Raw genomic sequence first — 25,579 nt, forward strand, 5'->3', positions numbered from 1 at the left:
TGTTCCTCGGTAAGCTTTGTTTCGTCTACGTTGAGAGTGTCTGTGAGCCATGTGGCTCCTACTCCAGTATCTTGAGTTGATTTGCCTTAGACACACAGAAACCTCACTTTTTCCCCCCTGTATCATTTTGTTTTTCCAAGGCTACCCATCTCACACCCAGCAATTTGGTCACAGTGATGAAATGCTCTCTGGGAAGCCAAAGGACATATCCGGTAGAGGTCTGGAAGCTTTTCTTCCAAAAAGCATCTTCTGTGCTAGACCAGGCCCTTCTGGAACATTCCACCATGGTAAACCCAATCCCATAATCTCAGAGAACTCTTGTTTTCCTGTGTGAATTTTATGTCATGCCAAAATGGTTTCTGCCATTCCAGGCCCCCAACAACAGTGGCCCATCCCTGTCACATGCCCTTGAGGCACTTGGAGAGGTGAAAATCGCCAACTTCAGCCAGGCACAACTGCAGAATCAGAGCTTTGTCAGCAAGTGGTTCCAGGGGAAACTTCGTCCATTCTTGGCTGCTCCGTCCCGCAACTTCCTGGTCTGTCTCAGCTCCAGGAACTTCAGCTGCCAGACCTACCGAATTGTGTAAGTAAAGACGTGACACCTTGCTCCACTGTGGAAAAAAGATGGCAGAGGAGCCTGCAGTTGTCAAATAGATTAGATCTTAAGGGTCATCTTTCACATTTCAGCATCCAGGCTCTCAGCAGCCAAATGGCAGCCATGGACAGAGAAACACAGCAAGCAGTCTTCACTCACTTCATCTATCCATTCCTCGCAAGAAATGACTCATCAGGTAAAACCGGAGACTCGGGGCTCAACTCCGTAAAGTCTTGATACCATGCGGCGTTGATATCCTGCCAACGTCTTTGCTTGTGTCTTCATTTCAGATCCTGGCTGTGTCTCCAACATCAGTGGTAGCACGGAGTGGCTACAGACAAACTTTGGCAACTTCTCTGGTTTTGCAACCCTGCAGGATTTGCAAACCCTCAATCCAAACTTCTCCAGTGTAAGTGGCTGGTGTGATTGTAGTATTAGTGGCCCTCATTGAAAGGTCCACCTAGGGTTTGGTACTTAAACTGTCTTTGTTTCCTTTTGTAGGCAGATGCGTTGTCACTGTTTACCCCTACCCAGGTGGCACAGCTGACACTGAGCTCAGGGGCCTTGAATGACACAGACCTGATCGAGGTTGTGTTTGAGCGACTGGAGCAGGGTAACGCTCTGGAAAATGTGGATGAGTTCCTGAGGCAACTGACAGCAGATGGAGAGGTGGGCTACTCCTCCACTTTGGGAAAAAGGAAAATCCTGGGTTTTGAACTGAGCATAGTCAGCCGTGTACTTACATATCTATGTACATGTCTCTCCATCAATTGTGGGGGACTCGAAGCAGATTAAATGTTACTTTTCATCCTATTAGCATTTTTAATAGGCTGCTAGGAAAGCTTGGTCTGCTGGAAATGTATCAATTGTGTCGAGTTCAAATCCTCTCATGTGGTACTTTTGCAGGTCCCTGATATCCAACCTGTTGTGAGAGATCTTGTAATGAATCGGACCTTCACCATCATCAGTCCCCATTTCCCGGGCTTTGAAAGACAAGACTGGTTTGCTTGGTTCCGAGTAATACTGATTCCTGTCCTCCCAAGTTTCAATCCAGTGATGCTCAAGAGCGCAACCGCAAACATCAACTGCACAAACTACCATGTCGTGTGAGTATTGAGAAACTTACTGTAAATTGACGAAATGTGTTTGCGTTTTCAAGTAAAATTTTATACTTTTCTCCAGCCCTTTCATCAACTTGTCTGCACACACTTTCTTAGCTTTTAGAGGAAATTGTAAAGGTTAACACTGTCATATTATTGTAAAGATGTTCTCGAATTCAACTGACAATATTTGACCCCAACTAACAAATTGAGTACACTTAACTTTTTTTTGCTTATTATATTTTGTATTGCTTTTGGCTCCTTACTTACACGTTTATAGAACACCAACTATTGGTTTTCAGGTTTGTTTTCTTTAGCCCTTCGAAAATATTTTAAACAAAGCTTTTTATTCTTTGTTGTTAAGTTTTTTTTTCTAGAAATAAAATGTAGTTCCCATTAGGCTTGCAAATATTCTCTTTTTACAAAAAATTGTTTATATATTCTATATTTCTGTTTTTCCAGTAATGGCTTCCAAGTTTATTTTGATTTTGTGAGGAATCGAAAGGGGTGATTTTTTTGGGGGGAAAAATTTCATACAGTTGACTGACAAATTACTTTCTACTAGTGTGAAGTAGTAGTACGTTGTTGTGAGTAACCATAGATGCGTTTGTATGTAAACAGGGATAGGGCTGAAGGTAATTGCTTAATCATCCTTAAATATTGGAGCTGGAAGTGCACACAACTCTCACCTTCATTATATTTTATTCATTTAGATAATTGGAAAGCAGAGAGAGAGACAGGGTAGGGAAGACACAGGTGAGAAAAATTCAAGGGATTCAATTTGGAGCATGGACATAGGCGGGGCGGCTGTGGCTCAGGAGGTAGGTCGTCCACTAATCAGAAGGTCGGTGGTTCGATCCCGGCTCCTCCAGTCTGCATGTCGAAGTGTCCTTGGGCAAGATACTGAACCCCAAATTGCTCCCGATGGTTGCGCCAGCAGCCTGCGTGGTAGCTTGTCGCCATCGGTGTATGAATGTGTGTGTGAATGGGTGAATGTAGGCGTATTGTAAAGCGCTTTGGATAAAAGCACTATATAAATGCAGTCCATTTACCATTTACATAGGTGGCAGCCTTAACCACTCGACTATCTGGGCACACAGCGGAAAATTAATTCCATGAACCATACTTCAGCCATATTATTCAGGAAAGATTAATGGCAGTAGATATAATGTAGATCCAGTTTGAAATAGACTTGAGGTCTTTTATTGCACTGAGATACTGAGATAGATGAGGGTCTAATGATATCAGTACATTTTGACAATAAGGAATTGGCTGTGCTTTCATACTCCAAGTTGCAGATTAGATGAACACATTACAAATTGAGTAAATCTCCACAAAACAGTCAACTAGTCCATATTATTCCCATTTGTTCATTATTATACCACTAGGTAAAACTAATATATTCAAATTGTTAACATTGCACTGAACTACTGCAGACATTCTAGGCAATCTATATCTGTAATTCATTAAATTGAAGATGCGGTCAAATAGAGATTAACATGTCTCCATCAGGCTACGCCATCATAGTGCCATCAGACAGGCAGAACCATTCATTAGCCATGAATATAAATGCGACAGGGTTGAATGTGTGAGTGCGGGTATGTCACTGGGATTATGAAGTGGGAATTAAGCCCATGACACCTCCAGAAGGATCAACAGTGAGTTCTGTCATCCCAAAACCACCCTCCTCCACACCCGCTTAACACCAAGTACTGCTATAGTCACCTATGCTACCCTGTACCTACACTTAGGCTTATCCCTAGTTCCCAACATTACCAACATTCACATATAGGTCCAACAAGAATAAGCGAATGAAATGGCTGACTCACCTGGCTTGAAACAGCCCACTCAGCAGTTCAGAAACTGAATGGTATCAGCAAACCACTATAGCATGAGCTGAATCAAGTCAAGTTTATTTATATATCCCTTCATCACATGTCCCAAAGGACTTTACAAAGAACGAGCGTACCAAGATCTAACTAATCAACAATCAATCACAAAACAAAATGATGCAATACAGTATGCAAACAAAATAAATTTGTAATAAAAGGAAACGAAACTTGTAATGTGAAAACACATTACAAGCCTAATCTACTTAGCCTAGCTATGCCTAACCAGCACCACCAACCTTAGACCGTCAGTGAAGATGAGGAAAAACTCCAAAGAAAGCTTTATTAGGAAAAAATTTTTAGGAAACCTTGGGCGGGGCTATTCAAAGAAGGATCCCCCACTGGGATGGCTGAGTGTTTAATAGGTGATGAGACAAAACAATCAAATGGGCAATAACATGGATAATGACAATGAGACATGAAGAAAGCAAATAAGACAAAGAGAAACATTATGAGGCAGAAAGACGGGACTTCGGTCAGCCAGGGCCAGCGCCCGCGTCCACTACCAGGTAAGATCCCTGAAGGAGAGGAAAGACAAAAAGCAGGCCACACACACACACTCGCCGTACTAAGCATGACCCACACACTCGTAGCAGACATATTCAGCCACGTACATACTCATAGAGACAGCAGACAGTCAGTGTTTGACGATGCAGACAGACAGAGGCAACCCTCGACTGGATTTCCAACAGCCAGTTCCTAAATGAATGCTGTCTCTCTTCTCTGCTAAAGTAAGAAAAGAGACTGTGTCAGCCCCAGACTAGGCTTGTATGATAGTGAGAATAGATAGGTGTTGAGTTTGGATTTGAAGAATTCTAAAGAATTAGCATCCCTAATTGCAAGAGGAAGTTGATTCCACAGATAGGAAGCTCAGTGGCAAAACATTCTGCTGCCTGCCGATTTCTTCTTGATCTTCAGGACAGTAAGCTAACCAGACTCCTGCGATCGGAGCGCACAAGAACAGTGGCTGCTCACTCCAGCTGCCAAAGCTATACTATTATATGATATATGATCCTGTCTTCGTCATAAAATTGATTTCCAGACTTTCGTATGCCTTATTCATGTTCTATTTAACTGATTAACTGTTCTTTTCAGCCAAAGCAATCATACTGCAAACAATTAGCTAGCATACGACAAACAACGCATGCTAGCATGCCACATAGAATCCAACATGACAAAATTCTAAGAAATTACCAAACATACTACTAACAAACAGTGCACCAGCAAGCATGCTAGTCAGACAAATGGTTCCTACACTGTCACACTCAAAGGTACTTAACTTTAGCGACTTTGTGCCCCAGTCAGTATGCTTTTTCCTCAGCCACAGCTCCCTAGCTCACTGGCTCCCATTGCTGTCTCAGACATAGCCTTCACTGTCTACTTTAAGCTCCGCCGATGAATGCTTTGTAGTAGTGTTAGTAGTGGACTTTGCTACAAACCCTCAGCGTCCAACCACGGGGCATAGCCTAGGTTTCCAAACCCACTGCTCCACATATGCTGCCAACTTAGTATGCCTAAGCATTTTCCTTTTATGTGCCTCATCCACTGCATCCTCCCATGGCACTGTAAGATCCACAAAATGTACAATCTGCTCTGCCTCAAGAAGTCTGGGCTTAAGATACTGCTCACTATTTCCGTGGGATTGTCAGCTGTTGTTGTCTTTGCACCTTTGAACTTCTCTGTCAGGCTAGATATAAATAATTCCAAGATCCCTTTCCCATATAATCCTAGACTGCTTGGATACCCTGGGACTCTACCTTTGACTCTCTCTTCTCTAACTTTGATATAGGTGTCTCATATACCTATATACCTGCTCATCTCTCATAAAGACCTGGGCACACTTCAAAGGAGGCTAGGAGAGGAGCTCTCAAAGGTCAGCATTTGGCTGTCTGACAACAGACTCTCTCTGCACCTGGGCAAAACCAAATCCATCCTGCTTGGATCCAAACCCAGGTTGAAGAAGGCCCCTGGGCTCAGGGTAGAGCTAGGCTCCAAGATCATAGAGGCAAAAAAAAGCTATAAAATACCTGGGCTGTATGCTGGATGACAGTCTTGGAGGTGAGGAAATGGCTTTACAAGTATTGGGAAAAGTAAATGCCAGAACCAAATTTTTGTCCAGTAAGGCCAATCTCCTTGACAGAGACAGCCTAAGGCTTCTGGCAAACAGCCTGGTTCAGCCACACTTTGATTACACCAGTACGGCATGGTATGGCGGGTTGACAGAGGGACTTAAAAAAAAAGCTACAGGTATCCCAGAACAAGCTGGTTAGGGTGGTAATGGACATGGGTTCTCGAGAACATGTAGGGAGGAGTCAACTACAGGGACTCAACTGGCTACCTGTAGAGGCCAGGGTGACACAATTTAGACTGTCATTGGTTCACAGGATAGTTAATGATAGGGCCCCCAATTACCTCACCAACTATTTCTCTAGAGTAGGAGAAGCCCACAGCCACAGAACCAGAGCTAGCCTAGTAAATCTGCTTTCAGTAAGGTGCAGAATAAATATTGGCCAATGTTCATTTGCTTTCCTAGGGCCTCATGAATGGAATAAGCAACCATTGGCCATCAAAGAGACTCCAAACCTAAACAACTTTAAAGCTAAAGTTAAATGGTGGCTCCTTTTCCAGGAGGTCCTAGAGTAAGGGGACAGGTCAGAGGAAGGGACATTGCAATAATGTGTACTATATTTTTAAGATGCTTGTCAACCAGATTGTATTGTAAGGATTTGAGATATATATATATATATATATATATATATTTTTTTTTTTTTTTTGGAACTGTATGTGTGCTGTATGTCCCTATGTGCACTGTATGTCTAAGAGCAAGGACCACAATGGAAATAAGTCTGCGACTTTTTGTGTATTCCTTGATGATTTTAAAATGCATGTATAATGTACAATGTATTTTAATCAATTGTCAAATAATAAACTAAACTAAACTAACTAAACCTATATAGCTATATAGGTGAGGTAGGTGGGTACAGCCCTCCCCTGCAGCCTTTTGCCACCTTCCACCCACTTTAATGCCATAATGATTACCATAGTGAAAGCTACATGACACAGCATGATATCAGGCAGGCCTAAACTGTGATAGACCCATGTGGTTTGGATTTTTGATTAACCTTTAATTGTATTCATGAATACCCATGATACAGAGTTTGACTAACAGACAGATAACTATTACTCTACAAGCACCAACATGAATATTTATGAAAGCTTAATTAGGTGATCTAACCTAGCTTTCTTGATTTGGGCAGCATTTAAGCAATGTAGTTCAAATTTGATAGAAAGCAAAATTTAAAAACGGTAAAATTCTTATTTGAAATTGATGTTAGCTCTCTGTGCTGTGATGACATGAATACAAATTTGATGCCACTATCACATTCATAATTCCAGGGTCGACGGATTATCCAACACGTTCAACAGAATGACACCAGCCAGAAGAGAGGAAATGGCCCAAGTGCTACTGGCGTATCTGAGGGAATCTGCGACTCAAATTAACACACCAGGTAGCATACAGAAAGTGTAGTACTAAGTACTAAGTACTAAGTACTAAGAATTCATAAGTGTTCATGTGGTCTGGGACAGTCCCCTAAAAAATTATGACCAAGAATAATTCTCCTATGGCCAAAGACCAGGCAGACAAAACCTGTGATGTAATCAAGATGTAAAATCAAGAAGTGAATGAACTGGAAAAGATGGTGACTCTGAGAGCATCCACAAGGATTTTCCAGCGATTGTTACACCACTTTAAATACATTATGTATTAGGGAGATTTTCATCAAGTACCTACACAGTGATAGTAATACTATGTACACAGGATAATACACTGGAATAAGGCCATTGTAAAGTGTTACCAAATAAATCTTATGTGGGCATAAAAACACAAACTAGCATTCTGTGGGTCCACAAAAGCAGTCTCCCATTCATTGTCTTTGGAGGAGCTACAGATTGTACGTCTTCATTACATCACAGGATTGAATAGTTCCCATGGACTCAGAGTGTGGCAGACAGTTGTCCATGTTCACAAATATTGACTAAACTGTCCTAGACCTCAGGATTAACACATATGAATACTTAATTGTATTGGAATTACACTTTTAGGAAAGATGCTCTGTGCTCTTCCGTCAGTGTGATATGAAAACAACAATATAATTTCAGTGTATAATTTCACAAACAATTTTTCACTTTCATTTGGAAGTAAGTCTTATTAATCTTAAAACCTTCTTCTCTCAGCCTGTAGGGGCGGGATTGACAGTGATGCCGAGTGGATTGCGGTCAACTTGGGTCCATTCTCTGTGCACACAACATACACGGATCTAACATTTTTCAACATCACTGGGGTAAAGCTTTTGTTAAATCTATTACAGTAGTTGTGGTAGTGATACATTTTTATTTTGGTGTTGGTATCCAAAAGAAATGAATATGTGAAAGATTTTAGAAGAATGAAAATGTTAAAATTGCTTTTTGTTCTAAATCCCTCTCTTAGGCGACAGTACTAGACTCTCTTTCCCCAAACCAGAAAGCTGAGTTGATTCTCGAACCAAACAACTTGTCAAATGAAACTCTTGTGAGGCTCGTGTTCACACAACTCGCTGAGCCCTCAGATGTGGAAGAGCTTGGCTCTTTCTTTGACAAATTTGTTAGTGGTGCTGCAGAGGTAGGTATTTTTTAATCACATTAATCATATTACTTACTGTTTTTTCCTTCCCTTGAGCAAGACTACAAGAGGTTTGGACATATAGCATTATGCTGTTGTGTTCTTTCACCGAAATCTGTTCCCCAAACTTAAAAGCTATACTGTATGCATTCCTTTCGCTTTATAAAACCAAAGGTACCCTCTCACAGAATGCTCTCTTTTTTTACAGCAAAACTTGACAAGCATTGACCCAGGCGTGCGAGACACCATCTTTAATCTGACACTCACGGCGCTTGCCCCACAACTATCCACCCTAGATGTTGAGGGATTCAGGCTGTGGTTCCAGGCCTACCTACCTCTGTTCCTCCCCAGCATTCAAGCAGGAACATTTGAGATTATCCCAAGAAATATCAGCTGTGGCTCCTATCAAGAAATGTGAGTGGCAACTCTGTATTTTTGTCATACTGATCAGAATTCTTTGTGGATAAGAATAATGTTAATGGAGGATGTTTTGTTTTCCCAACAGCGTCAAGGGGTGCAACAATGTTTTCACTGATCTCTCCGAGAGGCAGACCCAAGAGGTTTTTGCATTCACCAGGAATTATTTGGGGGACCAAACTTCCACAGGTAACTTGGATGATGACATATACATATATCTTATGTATGTAACTGTGTGTGTGAATGTGAGTGTGCATAGATCCATATTGGTATGTTGGATGCAGGGCATGTTTTATTTGGAAGATTCAATACATTTTTGATTCTCAGGTTTCTCCTGTGTTGAGTCTGTGAATGACGACAGAGACTGGCTCACAAAGAACTTTGGCCAATTCCGTATCCGTGCCTCCTTCATAGACTTTGTGACCCTGAAGAACAACTTCAATGGAGTGAGTCATGAATTTGGTGATATTCAGTCATTTGCCTCATTGTACATACGTATACTATATTCTCTCTGAACAAGAATCAACATTGCAACACAAATTCTGGCATCTTCTTGACCACATTTTGTAACATAGCTCAGGCAAAATAGGCAAGAAATTTTTAGTTTCATTCTTCAGAACCATGTTTCACTTCCATTTGTCATTCAATCATAAAACCATTGTTAAGTAAGGATTTACAGTTGCTTACTACAGCTCTTTTGATTCTGCTATCATTACAAAATTACATTGTAAGCTTGGAGATGATAAAAGCTTGAGTAAAGAGCTGGGCAGAGACGCTAGTGAGGAAGAGTCTTGATTTGACAGATGTCGTAGAGTGAAAACCTGCCAGATTGGGTTGTGTGTGTAATGTGGCCCTCGCATTACAGTTGGTTATCTAGAATCAGACTAAGGTTCTTGGTCACCTAGGCAGGAGTTTTCATGATGTTGTCAATGGTAATGGAAAGGTTTTGCAGATTTGCCTTGGAAAAAGAAAAGCTCACTCTTGTTGAGATTGTGTTTGAAATGATGGGAAAATATCTAACTGCAAAGCTGCTGGCCTTCCTTGATGGACTCTGCGGATGGGCTCCCTTATCATTGTATGATGAGGCTGAGTGTTCAGGCCTGAGGCCAAAATACAATATACCACCTGTGAGGGAGAACCTCTGCACTGTACTGGCCAAAGCTTGTATCTAGTGACACCTAGCTTCCAATCAGAGGGAGTGACTAAGGCAATATCAAAGGAAGTTAACACACCAGGGAACTTTATTGCCCCACACAGCAGACAATGGCAGAGAGATGGATGGATGGATATAAAGGATGTGACATTTATGGTTCTGCAAATAGAGCATAGCAATGCTAAATCTAACAGTAATAACAATGTTGTTACAGGGATAGGTTATGAAATAGTAAACAGGTTTGGACTAGGCACACTCAACAATAGCGAACTACAATTAGTGACACTAACTTCCATTTCTGCACATTAATTACTATATAATAGCAGATACAAACACACACACACACATACTGTAGCATTTGGGAATTGCATTACAGAATAAAATACGAAACTTGCGGGAAATTCAAACACGCCATCACATTAGTGTCCAATTGTCATGCAGGTCTATGTTGTTTACATGGTAGTTGTTGTGTGAATGTATAAGTGTGTGCAGGGAGAATCCCGAACACCACCACTAACAAGCCCAGTCACTAATGGGTGTAAGTTGGCTAATTAGCGGACTGTGTAGCACAGGAGCATTTTTCTATGCTTAACCTATGCATACCATTGTATGCAATAATTGGTTACACTTCCAATGTGAGTGATTCCTGACTGAAATGCTGTTGTCACCCTCAGGTGGAGGTTGCAGACCTCCTCACTCAGATTCAGCTGGCCCAGCTGTCAACAATCCCCTCACAGCTGAAGGGGATGCAAGACGTGACAAAGATCATGACAGCCATCAGCCCCGTTGACTTTGGATCGTTCTTTGACATAGTCTCACCCGCCATTGAGGTACACATCTACTTGTCTATCACTTTTCTTTTGCCCAGAGATACTCATAGTACTGGTTGCACTCCCACCTTAGATAAAGCCAACAAGAGGCTTTAATCAGGAACAGTGTTGGGCTTGTTTCTCACAAAAAGTTATATATGACTCATTACTTGTTACTTGTTTCAAAAATAATAAAATCCTCCTGAAAATCATGAAATTAGAACAAAAAATTATTCTTAATCCCAACATAAAAACAGGATTTTCTTTTGTACGTAACTTTTGTTGCATGTGTATAAAACACATTTTCTACACTCAGAGATCAAAATCTGTAAAAGGAATACACCAATTTCTTCAGAGATTGTCTTGTTGGTCAACTTACCTGTTAAGTGATGAGAACATAGACACCAAAATCATCCATGTGTCCCCAGTAGATCATTTGCTCAGGCACTCCATGCCAACACTTTAGCATACACTATGTTGAGTAATAGTAGCTTACTTAAGCCACATTAATTACATTTTGTGTGAATTTAAACAAATTTGAGTAAGCCCAGCTCAAGAGGCCATATATACAGTACATGTCAGTGCAACTGGCTAAAGACCACCTTTTTAGCCTTTTAAACATGTGTGCATTCATAATTTGAAAATATAAAATCTTTATTGATACTGTGTGTAATTCCTCCAGACCCACCCAGCTAACTACACAGAGGAGGTGAAGTCTGCCTTCCTCCAGGCGGTGTTTGACAGAGGGAATCTGGCCTCTCCAGCTATCAATGACACAGAGTTCCTGTTGTGGCTTCAGGCTCGACTGAGCCCCCTCCTGGTCAACCTCTCTCCCAGCCTGGTGACACCATTTTTCAACATTGCAAAGGACAGGAGTTGTAATAGCAGCCAAGAAATGTAAGAATTCTCTACCGTCAGACTGCAAAATTGCTATGGATTGTCATTGTTGATGAAAAGTTGATGGTAAAAAAAGAGGAACAATTATCTATGTGGAGCAAAGAAACTTGATTAGTGAACTGTTGTGATAACTTTTATATCAGCAGAAATGTAAGTTCTATAATTGTTTAGATTTCAGTGTTTCGTACATAATTAACTGATCGTTTTTGTATATTTTTTAAACTGCACAAAACTAATTTTCATCTGAATTTAGGGTTACAATATTGGACTCACTACGCTCAACACTCAGCAACAACACACAAAGGGAGATCTACACAAATACCCTTCTCTTGCAGCAAGGTTTGTATCAGACATAGCCTTACCATGCATAGAGAGTTTGTAGTTGCGTAATTGTTGTAAAGTGATCATATACTTCTTACAACACAAAGTGTCATTTTCATGTGTTTTGCACAGGTCCAACGCCCCTCAAGTGCTACGCCAGCGGAAGCTTCTACATCTATCTGAGAAACACCTTCCTCAGTTTTGGCTTTCCAGACTTGTCCATGTTCACGTCTCTTCTACCAGTGGCACGCCGCTCAGAGGTAATATGTGACAATACTCAAAGCCCACATTCACGCCTAGACTAATCTGAAGTGCAGAAATGATCTGCCCAAGTGCAGGAATTCAGTTCACTCCTATCTTTATTGTCTCCTAAGGGGAAATTTGGCTTGCAGACAGCGTTAACAGTTAAATGTGATGAAGTAGTGTAAGTGTAGCAGCTTCAACCTCCTCCCTGGCCTATATGCAAGCTGTGACAGATCTAATATATTATCAGCTTGATAAAGAATATATATTTTTATTGGTTTCTCAAACTTTTTCTTCGCTAGGGAAGTTAATGCCACGGGTCTGAGCACTAAGAGAACTAAGCACTCGCTGCAGCTGAAGCGATTTCATAAAAATTAATTCATGATGCAGCTGAGTTTCTCAGCACAGGTCCTGTAACTTCCCACCAACATTACCTGGGCTCTTTGAAACTTTTGTCTGTTGGAATAACCGAGTGACTTCCTGCACACTGACGTCTATTTGAGGAAAAGCAGACATCTTCCTACGGATCTCATTAATAATTTCAGAATTGAACATAAATGAAAGCTACTCAGCTCTATGGCCAATAGTGTGTCTGGGTTAAAACCTTCCAGGATTATCACCCTGTTGTTTGTCTTGCCAGAAGATCCTGTCATAGCTCTCATCCCTCCTCATGGAGACATCAGCTGCTGAGCTGAGCCTATGCAGTATTATCAGCAGCGTTCTTTTTACCCAATAACAGCTTTAACAATCCAGAAATCTTGTACTGCTGTACATCAGTCATGCTGTGTCAAGATAGCCATAGTCATGTATGGACATTCTTTCATTGGTCATACAATTAGTGGTTGAATGAACGAATGAATGAATGAATGAATGAATGAATGAATGAATGGTCCTCAAGTGAAATTTGTCTTGTCAAGTGAGCATAATGCAAAAATGGGCACACAATAAAGGTGATAAGACAACAGAATAAATGAATATTAATTAGCAAAGCATTACAGCGGTACAATTTCCACCATCTCCCGTGAACTATTGTGAAATTGGATTGTACAATAAATTAGGTCAGGACAATTAAAAAGAACATTAATGAATATTGCACAACAGCTTTTCGGTGTGTTGTACTAACACAGTATTTGAATATTCAGACTATTCTTCTGCATTTTGGACGTGAATCATCAGTGAACATTTTGTTTTTTTTCTTTCAGCTCCTAAGTACCATCAGCACCTCGGAGCTGAGTCAGTTCCTCAGTCAACCCGATGTTATTGGCAACAACTCTGACATCTGCATCATCTTCAACAATTACAACAACACTCCCGCTTTCCTAGAAACTGTATGTCCTTCTCCTGAATGTTCCAATAATCAGTGCATTATCTATGGCTACGAGATGCAGTTGCCTATGTTGACATTACAACTGCCACCTGGTGATCTCTAGAAGTGTCACCATACATATGCAATAGAATAATTCACAGCTCACATCTTTTATTTTGAATGCATGTGTGTTAACAGGAGGACGTGCCAAATGAGGTGAAGATGGTGACCCTCCCCTGTGTCTGGCCTCTGGCCCTGAGCAGCAGCAGCAGGTCAGACGTTGACGCCTGGTTTGACCTGCGGCTGAGCAGCTACCTAAGATTCCTCAACAAGAACCTCATCAGCTCCACCGATGTGCAGAATTCCACATGCGTTGCCTTCCAGAAACTGTAAGTCTCTTTCTGACAGTGTCAGATAGCCACATGATGACATGATGCAATATCACAGCTAGACTACTTGATATGCAATTTTGTGTTGTTTTACTTTCATTAGGGTCTCTGTTATGGGAACGAACTACGCATACAGCAGCTCTGACTTTGGAGAGGGTGATATATACACCACCATTAAGACCTACTTGAGTGCTGGTAAGATGCATTTCCAAATGCAAATGTGCAAATGTGTGATGTATGATGTGTGATGTATAATGTGCTCAAACCAAAGGCTGCATTAGACAATTTCTTACATTGGTGTCCCCAAATGGCAGCAAGAGGTAGGCCAAATTGTTTGAAATGTAAGGACTTCAAACCCAGAAAATATCTAGGGTGAAATCAGTAAACTGCTCATAGCATGCTCATGTTTAATGCTTTATACCAAAGATTTGTCACTTTGTGCACACTGTGCACAGAGATATTCCGACCATACCCATAACCATACCCACCAAAATGTGATTTGGGCAAATAGGGAGAATCTACGTTGTCACAGTTAGTGAGAGTGGGACGCTCTTCTCTGTTGCAGCCCTACTTTGTGATTTTGGCTGATAAGAAGGCTGGGTGTCTACATAAAAATCTTGCCTAGTGCAGCTTTAAAAATTATGAAAAAACTTTCTATCAAAAAGAACACAGATTGTTTCAACCTCAACTCCACTGGTCTTTTAATATTTGAGGCATCATACATTATATGAGGACATAACAAATTGATTGTTAATGAATTGGCAATTGTTTGTTGACATTTGTCTTGGTTTTCCCGGTTTCCATAAGGCTCTGGAGCCAGATGCTACAACGCCAGTGACAAAGAACTAAATTCTACCGCCTGGTTTGCCAATAACATCGGCAACTTTGTGACTTTCATCACTCTGGAGGATCTCAACAGCTTTGTCTCCACCAGTGAAGTATGTCCGGATATCAGTGCTGTATATTTTAGATGTAGCTGGAATTCTACATATTCTTTTATTCTGGAGAGTTATGACTCAGAAAACAACAAGAGGCACATTTTAAAGGTAATGTCACTGACCTTATTTCTTTCTTTATTTTTGAAGATCAACGTGTTCTTGGAGAACCAAGCCAACATTGCGCTCTTTAACAACACAGCCATTCAACAGAATGTAACCAACTACTACATCACACAGCTGTATATAAACAACCCCACTTTCAACCCTGTGATGTGAGTATCCATTTATTGCCAAACTGAAAACACCATAGGTATTTGTTGACAAAATGTGTCATGGTTGCTTACATCCATATATCATACATCTTATACAAATCATTTAGAGGATGCATGTTGGTCATATATACTTACTGAAAGGGTATAAAGATGTTTTCCGGAGTGTGAAAGAGGTGTCACTTTTCATCTAGGCTTCCTGGTTTCTTCCTGTGCCTTGGTGAGATCCCAAGTTCAGCATTCTCTTCTCTGGGTACTGCTAATGCCAAGTGCATCTTGGACGATCTGAAGCAGTTCTGCAATGGAACAGAAGACCCTGAGGTACCAGCTCAGAATGAAACCAGATATGGTTGTAGATGGATCAGAATGATCAAAAAACACTGACCAAAGTTCCACACTGTTAGACCTCTTTTACCCCCCTTCACAGCAAAGTTGGGTACTTTTGTAACGGCTTTGAACCTGGCAACACAATGTGGAAACTCAAACATCTAGCACTCGACTCAAGGCATTACCAAGTGTCTGGCTGAACTTTCTAGCTACATGTGCATTGGAGTTTGACATTTTTGCCTGGACCTGATGGTTTTGGGTTCGGCCAGGTCCAGCTGAATTTATCACATAATTGCTCAATTTTGGTTCAGCGTCATTTTTGGTTCAGTTTGACAATATTGTTAATAAGTGAACAATTTTCATTTTCATTTTGTACTTAAATCAAAGTTGGTTAAATGCTTAAAATGTAAAAATGTTAAATGTTCTCAATTGTTTTCTATAATAGCTGTATGCTTATTTGTTTGTTTGTTTATTTGATAATCAAAAATAATGCACAGCCATCAGTCATGCATTAATTAAAATCATCGAGGATAACACATAAAGTTTCCAAAACTTATTCCCAATGTGGTCCTCCAAAGGTATCTGCTGCTCTGGCATCCAACTTCCAGACCTTCTCAGCAGAGACGCTCCAGTCTCTGGGCGATTCCAGTACCGGTCTGACCACCAGCCAGATCTCCTCCATTTCCTCCACAGCGCTGGTTTCCTCCTTGCCCACCCTGGGCTCAGTCAGCAGCTGGAACCAGGGCCAGGCCAGCACCATCATCCAGACCATCACTTCCGGAGGCTTCCAGGTGAGGATGCTACCTCCTCGTATAATCACTATGGGACTATGGGTTCACTTAAGACCGATAATAACTTTGTTTTTCTTTTCATGTAAATGACTAAAAAAAGTCCATATGCTGGGTAAGAAAATGGACATAAAATAAGGCTTATCTGGTGCGTCAATTTCAAATTTTTAAAAAAGGGGAAAATCCATACTCTCAAAAAGATATCTTGATTGATTTATTTTACGTGTAAAATATACAGCTTGGCAGGACGAAAATCAATAAATCAGTCAAGATATATTTTTGAGAGTGCGGATTTCCCTTTTTTTTTCGTTCTTTTTCTTTTCATGTGAAATATTCATTGCTACCAAGCAAGCAATGTTCCATATTTGGTCCAGTGCAACTGACACACTGCATAGTTGATCAGTAATTTGATGTTTGATTTGATTAAATATGATTGTTCTTGAAGAAAGTACATTACATGGACCATTTCAGTGACTGCAGTTTTGATCAATGCAAATTTAATGAACAGATCAACAGTGCATCCTCCCTGATATCCCTCGGCACCCTTGTTGAGGGTGTTCCGGCATCGACAATACAAAGCATCCCAGCTGCTCAGCTACTCAGCACTTCCCAAAGCACCACCTTTGTTTCCAACATGCTGGCGAGCCCACAGATTATCCAACAGACCTACGTCAACAAGGTATGAAGTTAACATCTGTTTCTTTTATATTGTTTATTGAGACAGTGGGAAAGTAGCAGAAGAACATATTTTATTTATTTAAACTTTTTTTATCGAGGTAGTTCCATTGTTAAAAAAGAGAGATAATTCATATATTCTCTCATGGGCATTTTGAAATGATGTGTGACTCTGATGTTTTACCTGCTGCTGATTAATGGCTCACTGGGTTATATTAATAATAAAGACTGTATTGCCCTGAATTCCCTGCTAGATAATAACCATTGACCAAAGCCCAGCCACCGTAGTGCTGAACGTCCCTGATGCTCTGGCCAGCGAAATCCCACGATCCCTGCTGGTATTTTCTGAGCAGACTGTGGACGTGACTGTGATCAACAGGAAGACTTGGAACCAAGATCAGGTCTGCATGTGGTTTTACATGCACATTGTTGAACAATTAAATGAATAAATGCAATGTACAAAGAAAATGAAATTTCATTGAAGGTTTTACAAACTGTTTTTATGTACCTCATATCAAAAAAGGGTGACTCAGCCAATCCAGGCGACAGTACCTAAGCTGTTCTTGTTGTTACAATTATTCTGGGTACGGTTCTCAAAGCTAGTTTTGAGTTAGTAAATCATGGAGTCACTGGTATTGATCAACCACCATATCAACGTAAAATTTGTACTTATTGCAACTTTAAGTCAAAGTCTGAATTGACGCCCAGTCTGGCTTACTTACAGAATCAGATAAAAGCAATTTTCACAGGTTGACCACAACACTTAAAAACAATAGAACAATTCCAAGCACAAATAATAAACAGTGGGAAATGTCTTTGCCAATCAGAACAGTAACAGACCGTCAGCTAAGCATTACTGAGACATAAACATTAATCACACTATAATGTATAAAAGTGTCTACCAAGGCTTCAAGGGACTACTGTATGTTATAGCTGACTTTGAATTGTCATTTCTTATTCCCCCAGGCTGCCCTGTTCTTTGGCACAGTGGTGAACACGGCCTTCGAAACTGAGGAGTAAGTGAACCGTGAACCAGTCCCTTGATTTGGTATTGTTTTTTTAAGGAACATCATTCAGGCTCTATTCCTACTTTTTCACTTTCTCTGTGTTTTTTCTATTCTGTCCCACAGGCTTTCCCCATCTGTGCTGCAAGGCTTCACATGCACTTCAGTGCAGAGAGTGACGACCCGCAGGATCCAGAGACTGGTCCGTGCCTGCAGACCCAGGCGAGGCAGGGCCAAGGTGGTGCTGAAGGAGACACAGGTAAGATCAGTTTACTACAAATACTGACCAAACCACATATTCATTTCTCTTATGCTCTTTGTCATGTAAAACACCATAGTCATAAATTAAAAACACTTACTACTTGCTACAAAATTGATACTTTAACAGTAGACCAGCCCACTGTAGTTGAAAATGTGGAAATAATCCTATGACTAGATGACTTTTTGCTTTCTATTTATGAAAAAAAAATATATATATATATATTAAAACGCATATTATTTTATCTTAGTAGGGCAACTGCAAAAAATCAAAACCCATATAATTTCCTAGGCAAATGCTTTTTCTACAGAGACACGCAAACTCAGTTAAATAAATTCAACGGCATTGTTCATCATTCTTTCTTACACAAGTGCACCGTGAAATGAAAATCGTTTTCTTCAGGTTATGGTGCAATCCAAACAACAGTAAAAAGGAGAGTAAATGGACAATACAAAGCAAAACAGTGCAATGCAATTTTAGCAGTAGTAGAATAAGTGACTGATGCAAAGTAATTAAAATACGCCAACATAAGCATAATCACAGTTTTCAGGTACTAATCACCTGAACTTGTGCAAATGATTCAAATCTGAATCAGAACCTTTGTTTTTGTCCACTTATTTCAACTGATTGTACCTTCTCATCATTTTATACAGCTGACTTGCATGTACAATCTACTATCTGGTGGAAGCCTCTCCCAGAATTTCACAGACTATCCCGCAGACATGCTGCTCTACTTCAAGTGAGTCTTTCCCAATACAGTTTTGCTATTGTACCAACCCAATAATGTGTCTAAATTCTCTAAAGTCTAAATTTGCTCATTGATTTTCCCCAACTGTATAATACGTCTTTGTGTCTTTATTTACAGCTACAACAACATTGAGAGAGCCAATTGCAGGTCGTACTTCACTGCAGTGGGCACTGCAGACTTCTCTGTGCTCTCTAGCGTGTTGAACATAGACTCACTTCTGTTGGACAATGCCAGGAGCTGCTTGGTGAGCAACCTTTAAATTAAAACACAGTCCAATTACTTGCAGGTCAGGTGGATTGAAGACTCTAAATTTCCCATAGGCATGAGTGTGTTTGTGTAGTATGGTATATGTGGTATATGTTCTAGATGATATATGTATATGATGTAGTATATGATGTATATGAAGTATGTATATGACGTAGCATAGGATGTATATGATGTGTATATATATATATATATATAGCTTATATACATAGTATATGTATATATGATGTAGTATGGTATATGATATATATATGATGGTATGTAAAGCCCTTTGAGACTTGAGTGATAAACACACTTAAGTTAAACAAGGGGAAACTGCAGCATCGCTAATATAAAATACCATATTCTCAACTGTCTAGGGTATAAGTGGCGTGAGTCTGAGCAGAGACAATGTGGAGGTGCTGGGGAACATGGCCTGCTCTCTGCAAAGCTCCTACATCGAGAGCTCTGATCCTCTCATCCTGGAGAAACTCAAGGCCTGCAAGGACTTCTCTGATAGCCAGGTGGCTGGCATGGAGACGCTGCTGCTGTCTGGGGCAACGCCTTACGGGTACAGGAATTGAATTAAAATGTATTTTTAGTGCTCTTTAAAGGTGCTATGTCTAGTATTTTATCACCAATAAGTCATTACCACGTTAATTGTGAGACATCGGTGTAATTATTGTAAACAAATGAGACCATTACTAAGAAGATTGTCAGGGGGACAAGCACCAACATCCTCTTTGTGACAGGAGGCAATGCGGTTAATGGGAAATATGGTCATCTTTTTGAGAAACACAAAATGCTACATGAAGCACCTTTAAATCGACACATCACAACACACTTAAGACACATAAACATTAAAGAGTAACTAAACCCCAAACCCAAATTTGTGTAAAGCTTGACATCTAATGGTAAAAAAAAGCATGCTACTGAAATTGCCATCTGCTATTGGCTGATCTTTGGTGCCAGGTGTTGTCACCACCTGTTGCATCTGTATAGAAGGTGACATGACCTGGCACAAAAGATCAGCCAATAGCAGATGGCAATTTCAGTAGCATGCTTTTTTACCATTAGATGTCAGGCTTTACACAGATTTGGACTTGGGGTTTAGTTATATCACATAAGAAGAGCCTTGATTTTACTCTTCATCTCCAGTTTGTGGCGTCAAACTGCATCATGTCAGACTCAGCTCTTACTGTCCTCTAAGTACGGCTGCATATGTCATCATCTGTTTTCAGAAACACCAGCACCTGGAACCAGCAAACACTGCAAAACCTTGGGACCCTACCTCTGTACATGACTAGAAATTTCTGGGGCGTGTTCAAAACGGTACGTGTTTTACTCTTGCCTGTTTGTTGACATAGAATGGAAATCCTTTTTACCAACACTGTGCAAAAAAAATTGCAATTTTGGAATATTAGAATATTTAAAGATTTTCCATCATTACAGTATAACATTTTCCAGTGTTTCTGTTAATTTGCAATGATTGTAAATGTACCATATAACAGACATCACATATCTACTTCCCCTTTTCTTGTAATGAATGCAACAGCTTTTTTATTAGTGTTTCAAACCAATTTCTGTTCTTTTTTTGACAGGGGACAAAGAGGAGGTTCCTCAAGTCCTTTATGCCCCAACTGAGAAGAAACAGGACACAGAAGAGGAAGCTCAGGAGGTTGTTTTCACAGATCAACCCCATCAGGATGACACGTGGAGCAGGTAAAAGACACAGAGACGGAGAGGCATGGAGTGTTCATTCTTAGTTAGATAGGGGCTACTGAGATAGTAAAAGACGTGATATCTGTGCGCTCTGAGCTGAAGGAGAAGTTGTTCATAAAAGTGTTCATTGATATTCAGTATGAACACCTTGTATCTCCAAAATATGAACTTTTCAGGAACTAAGAAGAAAAGCCTGTTTTTAGCTTGACCACTATGCATTTTGGAGTTTATCCAATGGTGTTTTGAAAGGGTTTCATAAACCCAAGGATTGTAGAATTTTCTCAGCCCATAGAGCAACATGCTTCAATGCTTCAGTTGGAAGGAGAAAAATTGGAGGAGGTTTTCACATGACAACAGCAATTTATCATAATCCCAGAGGACATTTGACTGGAATGAGATAAGAGGACAAAAGTGAAACAAAATACAAGAAGCCAGAAAACAATATTACACACATCAATACATATAAGATATAAGATAAGATACATAGATTGGAGAGACATTTTCGTGTGACCTCAGTCCACATAAAACGTTTTCTTTCCACTGGTCTATTCTTCACAAGGCTGCACCGTGGGCAACATCACCCAGGTGACGGTTAGCGACGGCTCCTTCCCCTTCGGCTACGATGCGACCCAGTTTGACCTCTGCCTGGACGTCCCCGTTCTGAGGGACAACCTCAACTCCATCTGTGAGAAAGTGGATGACAACGACTTCCAGAAAATCATTCTGCAGAAACTAAACCAGGTAAATGTTGTGTATATGAATTATTTGCATATTGTGTATGAGACACACTATCTCAGCTTTTATAAAACTGATATTTAGATAATGTAGCTATATTTGGAAGCTACAGACTGTGATTCAGTGGTACAAACCCCAAAAAAACAGTCAGAGGTGTATTCTCAATGTGATATTCTTCAGTATGGATTTGCCATACACAGAGTTCCCACTGGTCATGGAATTTCTGGAATATTGTGGAATTTTGGGTGTATTCCAGACAGGGAACGTCAAGGAATTAGATGAATTCTCTGGGGAAGTCGGGGAATATCAGGGAATTTGACAAATGGGTTTTCAGTCCAACTGGAGTGGAAACCAGACTTTTCACCTCTTTGTAAAAGCAATATCAACAAGCCAGGAAGGAATCCAATTTTAGACTTGCTTAGATATGGAAAATCATGAAAAAGTCAGGAGAAAATTCTGAGCCACTGTGGGAACCCTGCATCCATTTGCTTTACTTTTTGAAATGGACCCATATTTCTTTACTTTTCTACAGGCGTACCCATCAGGCATCGCTGATGAGCAAGTCCAGGTGCTCGGCTCAGTGTCTCGCGTGGCGTCGCTTGATGATATCTCCAAGTGGAGCGTCACCAAAGTTGACACCCTGGCGGCGCTCATGGACTCTAACGATGGATCATGGGAGGCAGCAAAGGTATATTGCAGAGGGATTTGTAAAGCTAGAGAACCTCAGAAGAATTAAGAACCTCAAAAGACCTAATATTCTCTAAGATATTCATATACATTTTCCCAGATGGTGTGTTTTTGCTTACCTGTGGTGTTTTCTTTTGTGTTGTGTAGAGCAAGGCAATCATCACCAAGTATCTGAATACTGCCGGCAACTCCCTGGGCAGCACTGAGCTCAACAGCATTGGCTCTAATGTGTGTTCTCTAGATGTTAGTACACTGAAGAATATCACCCCAGACAGTATCAGGTATGTCAGACTATAAGCCCGAGGATGGCTCCACACTGCCACTGTGAGCTATAAAACAAAAGTATTTTTTTTATGACTGACATTGAGTTAAGAGTCCTCACATCCTTTCTCCTTTCCCACCCTACTCACCCAGAAGGAAAGCCTTTCAACATGAATGGCAGGATAAATAACAGATGATACTATAGAAGACACTTCAAACTTACTATCCCGAGGGAAGTCGCTACATCTACTGTACGTTTTCTTTGTTCTTGTACCTTGTCAGGAACGCCAATCCCCTGAATGTGGTGTCGTGTTCAGCTGAGCAGAAGAAGGTCCTGTATGAGATCGCGAACTCCTCCTTCAGCTCACAACGTACCAGTGCCACCGTCTATTACCAGTTAATCCAGTCCCTTCTAGGTAAGAATGAATTCTACCTGTCTTTCTCTTTCTGTCTCTCTCTTATAAAACTCCTCTGTAATTTTCTGTGTTGCTTTCTCCTCTTCTGCTAGGCGGTGCGCCCTTGCCGGACATAATAGCGCTGTCAACCCAGAACGTCAGTATGGACATTGCCACTTTCCAGAGTCTGGACTCCAGTGTGATCGCTGTAAGCACACTTGTTGAGGAGTTGGTTATAAAATGGGTTTGGGACATAACTGTTTGAGTGTGGAGATACAATAACAGCCACCAATTCTGATGAGCTGAGGTGATGCCTCATTAAGACTTACCTTTTAACATTAGCGTGTCAAAGGGATTTTGGGGATCTAAGAGGAGGCCAACAAGCTGTCAATTGCAGGGGTTGAATATAGTTATATCTGCTATTTCCGTGCAGGATTTTTAAAATCTAACATCACTGGTTTGTACAGAAAGAAGGTCTAGGAAAAGTCATGGAAGGACATTTTGAAAGCTCAGATATTTTCATTCTAAAATTCCAAACCGCTGTCAACTGACAATGGCTTGCCCTTTCTAGTGTGAGACTGACTTGAAAGCAAAGACGTTTTCCTTTTGCTTTTGATCCCTTCCAGTACTTTCATTCTCCTTCTGTATCAAATTGTATGCCTTGTTGCTTCTTGCCCCAATGTTTTAAAACCTCAGACCGATTCCCTCTTGCCCATTTCATTGAAAACCCATAGAATTTGACGGTGCTTGACGTGAAAGGCCTCCTGGGAAGCAACCTGCAGGATCTGAAGACGTTTGAGAACGAGACGGTGGTTAATACCTGGGTGAACTTGCAGCTGCAGTCGGACCTCGACCTGCTGGGTCTGAACCTAACCACCACCAGAGTCACCCCGGTGAACAACACCACAGCCAGCCCCACCACAGCCGGCCCCAGTACTGTGGCGCCTACAACAGCACTGGGTAAAGATACATTTCTTTTAATGGTGACTGTGAAGCCTCTTGTGCCCAGGAAAGGCATTGGCTAAAGGAATACACCAAGTTTTGAGAATGTTCATGATCAGTTTATGAATTCCGCGCCTTGCACTTATTTAGTCTAGACTTCGGGCCAATTTCCCAAATACTTGGTGTATAGGCTTAACAAGATGTAATACTGTCCAATGCGCTCTAATATTTGTGATGAGACGGTACTTCAGTGACTACGTTTACATGGACTATTGACCTTATTCTAAATAAGACATTGTTCCGATTAAGCTGTTTACATGTGTTGCTTATAGAACTATTCCATTCATATTCCTGTTTACAAGCTACAGAGCAAAGTCCGATTAACAGGACAAAGGAGAATAACTGGAGACATGGACAGTTTAAGCCTTTATTGAAGGTGCAAATAGACGAACGTTTCGATGCCCAGAGCATGGTGACAGTTTCAGCCTCACCCCAGAAATGATGGGACTTCGTTTTTGTTGTGTCAGTCATCTTTTTCCTCTGTGCTGTAAACAAGATCGCAACCTCTGGAAGGCAGAGTGAGCGTCGTCAAGCAGTTGGATTGCTGCTTGTGTCATAAAAAGCCACAATAGAGTCTTCAATACTCTTCAATAATGCGACTAAAATCGGAATACTCCACATCTTAATGCGATTATTCTTACTCCGACTATGACCTTATTTGGGTTAAGGGAATCCGAAAATGCTGTTTACATGCCAATTCCTTATTCAGACTATTGTCTTAATCTGGTTCATATGGGATTATTGCTGTCCATGTAAACGTAGTCAAGTTAGATTTCTCTGAGATTTGAGTTGGAGCTATTCACACATGCTAACCCTAACCCTAACCCATGCCCTACAAGCCAACTCTGATCCATTTTCATTCCCATCCACAGAAAGCACAACCACTAGCAGCTCAAGTTCAACAGTAAGCACTACAGGAACAACAACACAGGGTAAGCATCTACAATCTACTACTACTTTATAGTACACCAATTCACCCACTCTAGTTTATAATGCTTAATTAGCATTTTATGTTCATAATCCTATGCAAGGGGTTACAAAATATACTAAATGATTTCATGGTTTAGTTTTCTCTGTTTGCCAAGAAATGTGCCAAGAAAAATACAATAACCATTGCCTCTGTAAAAATGTAATTATTATAGTCTAAAAATTTGTTTTTGGCTCTTATTCTAGGTACCACAAGCAGAGGAGCAGAGCTTGCAAAACATCCAGAATCCATATTCCTGGCTGCTCTACTGACTGTTGTCCTGCAAATACTGCAATAACCAGCCAAAATATCTTCAAAATCCTAATAATAATCTACTCTCTAGTTTTAAGTAATAATCACACCTTGACTCAGATTCTTTAATTTTGTTGTTTCTGTTATTTATTCATGTTAAAACATAACTATCTTTTCTGCACGGCTCTATCTCTTTACTTAGCACAACTATATGAACAATCTAAGGACACAGCAATATGTTCCTCTGTTCATCTGGGAATGTAAGCTTATTCTATGTATATTGTGAATTTCTCAAAGAAACAGTGTCAAAAATTACTCACAATCATGAAGACAAGCTAATGAATGTTACAAATGACTATGTTTGTTGTGAATTTCTCAATGAAACTGTGCCAATAATTACTAACATGAAGAGAAGCTAATGAATGTTACAAATGAAGGCATATTCCTCCAATTTTCTATATTATCTATTGTCAGAAGTAAAAAATATATATATATATATTCCATTAATAAATATGTACTGCTGAATCT

General features: G+C 40.5%; 1 protein-coding gene across 1 annotated transcript; it reads left to right on the forward strand.

Moving 5' to 3' along the window:
- Window positions 1–1,638: 1,638 nt before the first annotated feature.
- LOC139923079 (uncharacterized) lies at window positions 1,639–25,579 on the forward strand. Its single transcript, XM_078289692.1, has 35 exons — window positions 1,639–1,701; window positions 6,981–7,093; window positions 7,821–7,927; window positions 8,074–8,244; window positions 8,453–8,658; window positions 8,750–8,850; window positions 8,989–9,107; window positions 10,489–10,644; window positions 11,306–11,520; window positions 11,774–11,859; window positions 11,974–12,101; window positions 13,287–13,412; window positions 13,589–13,779; window positions 13,883–13,974; window positions 14,587–14,717; window positions 14,865–14,989; window positions 15,181–15,307; window positions 15,892–16,104; window positions 16,610–16,780; window positions 17,031–17,177; window positions 17,743–17,792; window positions 17,907–18,039; window positions 18,693–18,778; window positions 18,905–19,031; window positions 19,411–19,601; window positions 20,272–20,362; window positions 20,632–20,752; window positions 21,312–21,493; window positions 22,020–22,175; window positions 22,322–22,455; window positions 22,718–22,851; window positions 22,944–23,038; window positions 23,565–23,790; window positions 24,705–24,764; window positions 25,006–25,579. Exons 1-35 carry the CDS (start codon window positions 1,652–1,654, stop codon window positions 25,095–25,097), a joined length of 4,653 nt encoding a protein of 1,550 aa, XP_078145818.1. The 5' UTR covers window positions 1,639–1,651; the 3' UTR covers window positions 25,098–25,579.

The sequence above is a fragment of the Centroberyx gerrardi genome, chromosome 17 (assembly GCF_048128805.1).
Source record: "Centroberyx gerrardi isolate f3 chromosome 17, fCenGer3.hap1.cur.20231027, whole genome shotgun sequence".
In the NCBI taxonomy this organism is placed as follows: domain Eukaryota; kingdom Metazoa; phylum Chordata; class Actinopteri; order Beryciformes; family Berycidae; genus Centroberyx; species Centroberyx gerrardi.

Coding starts and splice junctions, on each gene's coding strand:
- LOC139923079 (XM_078289692.1), top strand. CDS start 1,652: ATGCTCAAGAGCGCAACCGCAAACATCAACTGCACAAACTACCATGTC. Junction 13,780..13,882: donor TGCGTTGCCTTCCAGAAACT/GTAAGTCTCTTT, acceptor TACTTTCATTAG/GGTCTCTGTTATGGGAACGA. Junction 19,602..20,271: donor TCTGGGGCAACGCCTTACGG/GTACAGGAATTG, acceptor ATCTGTTTTCAG/AAACACCAGCACCTGGAACC.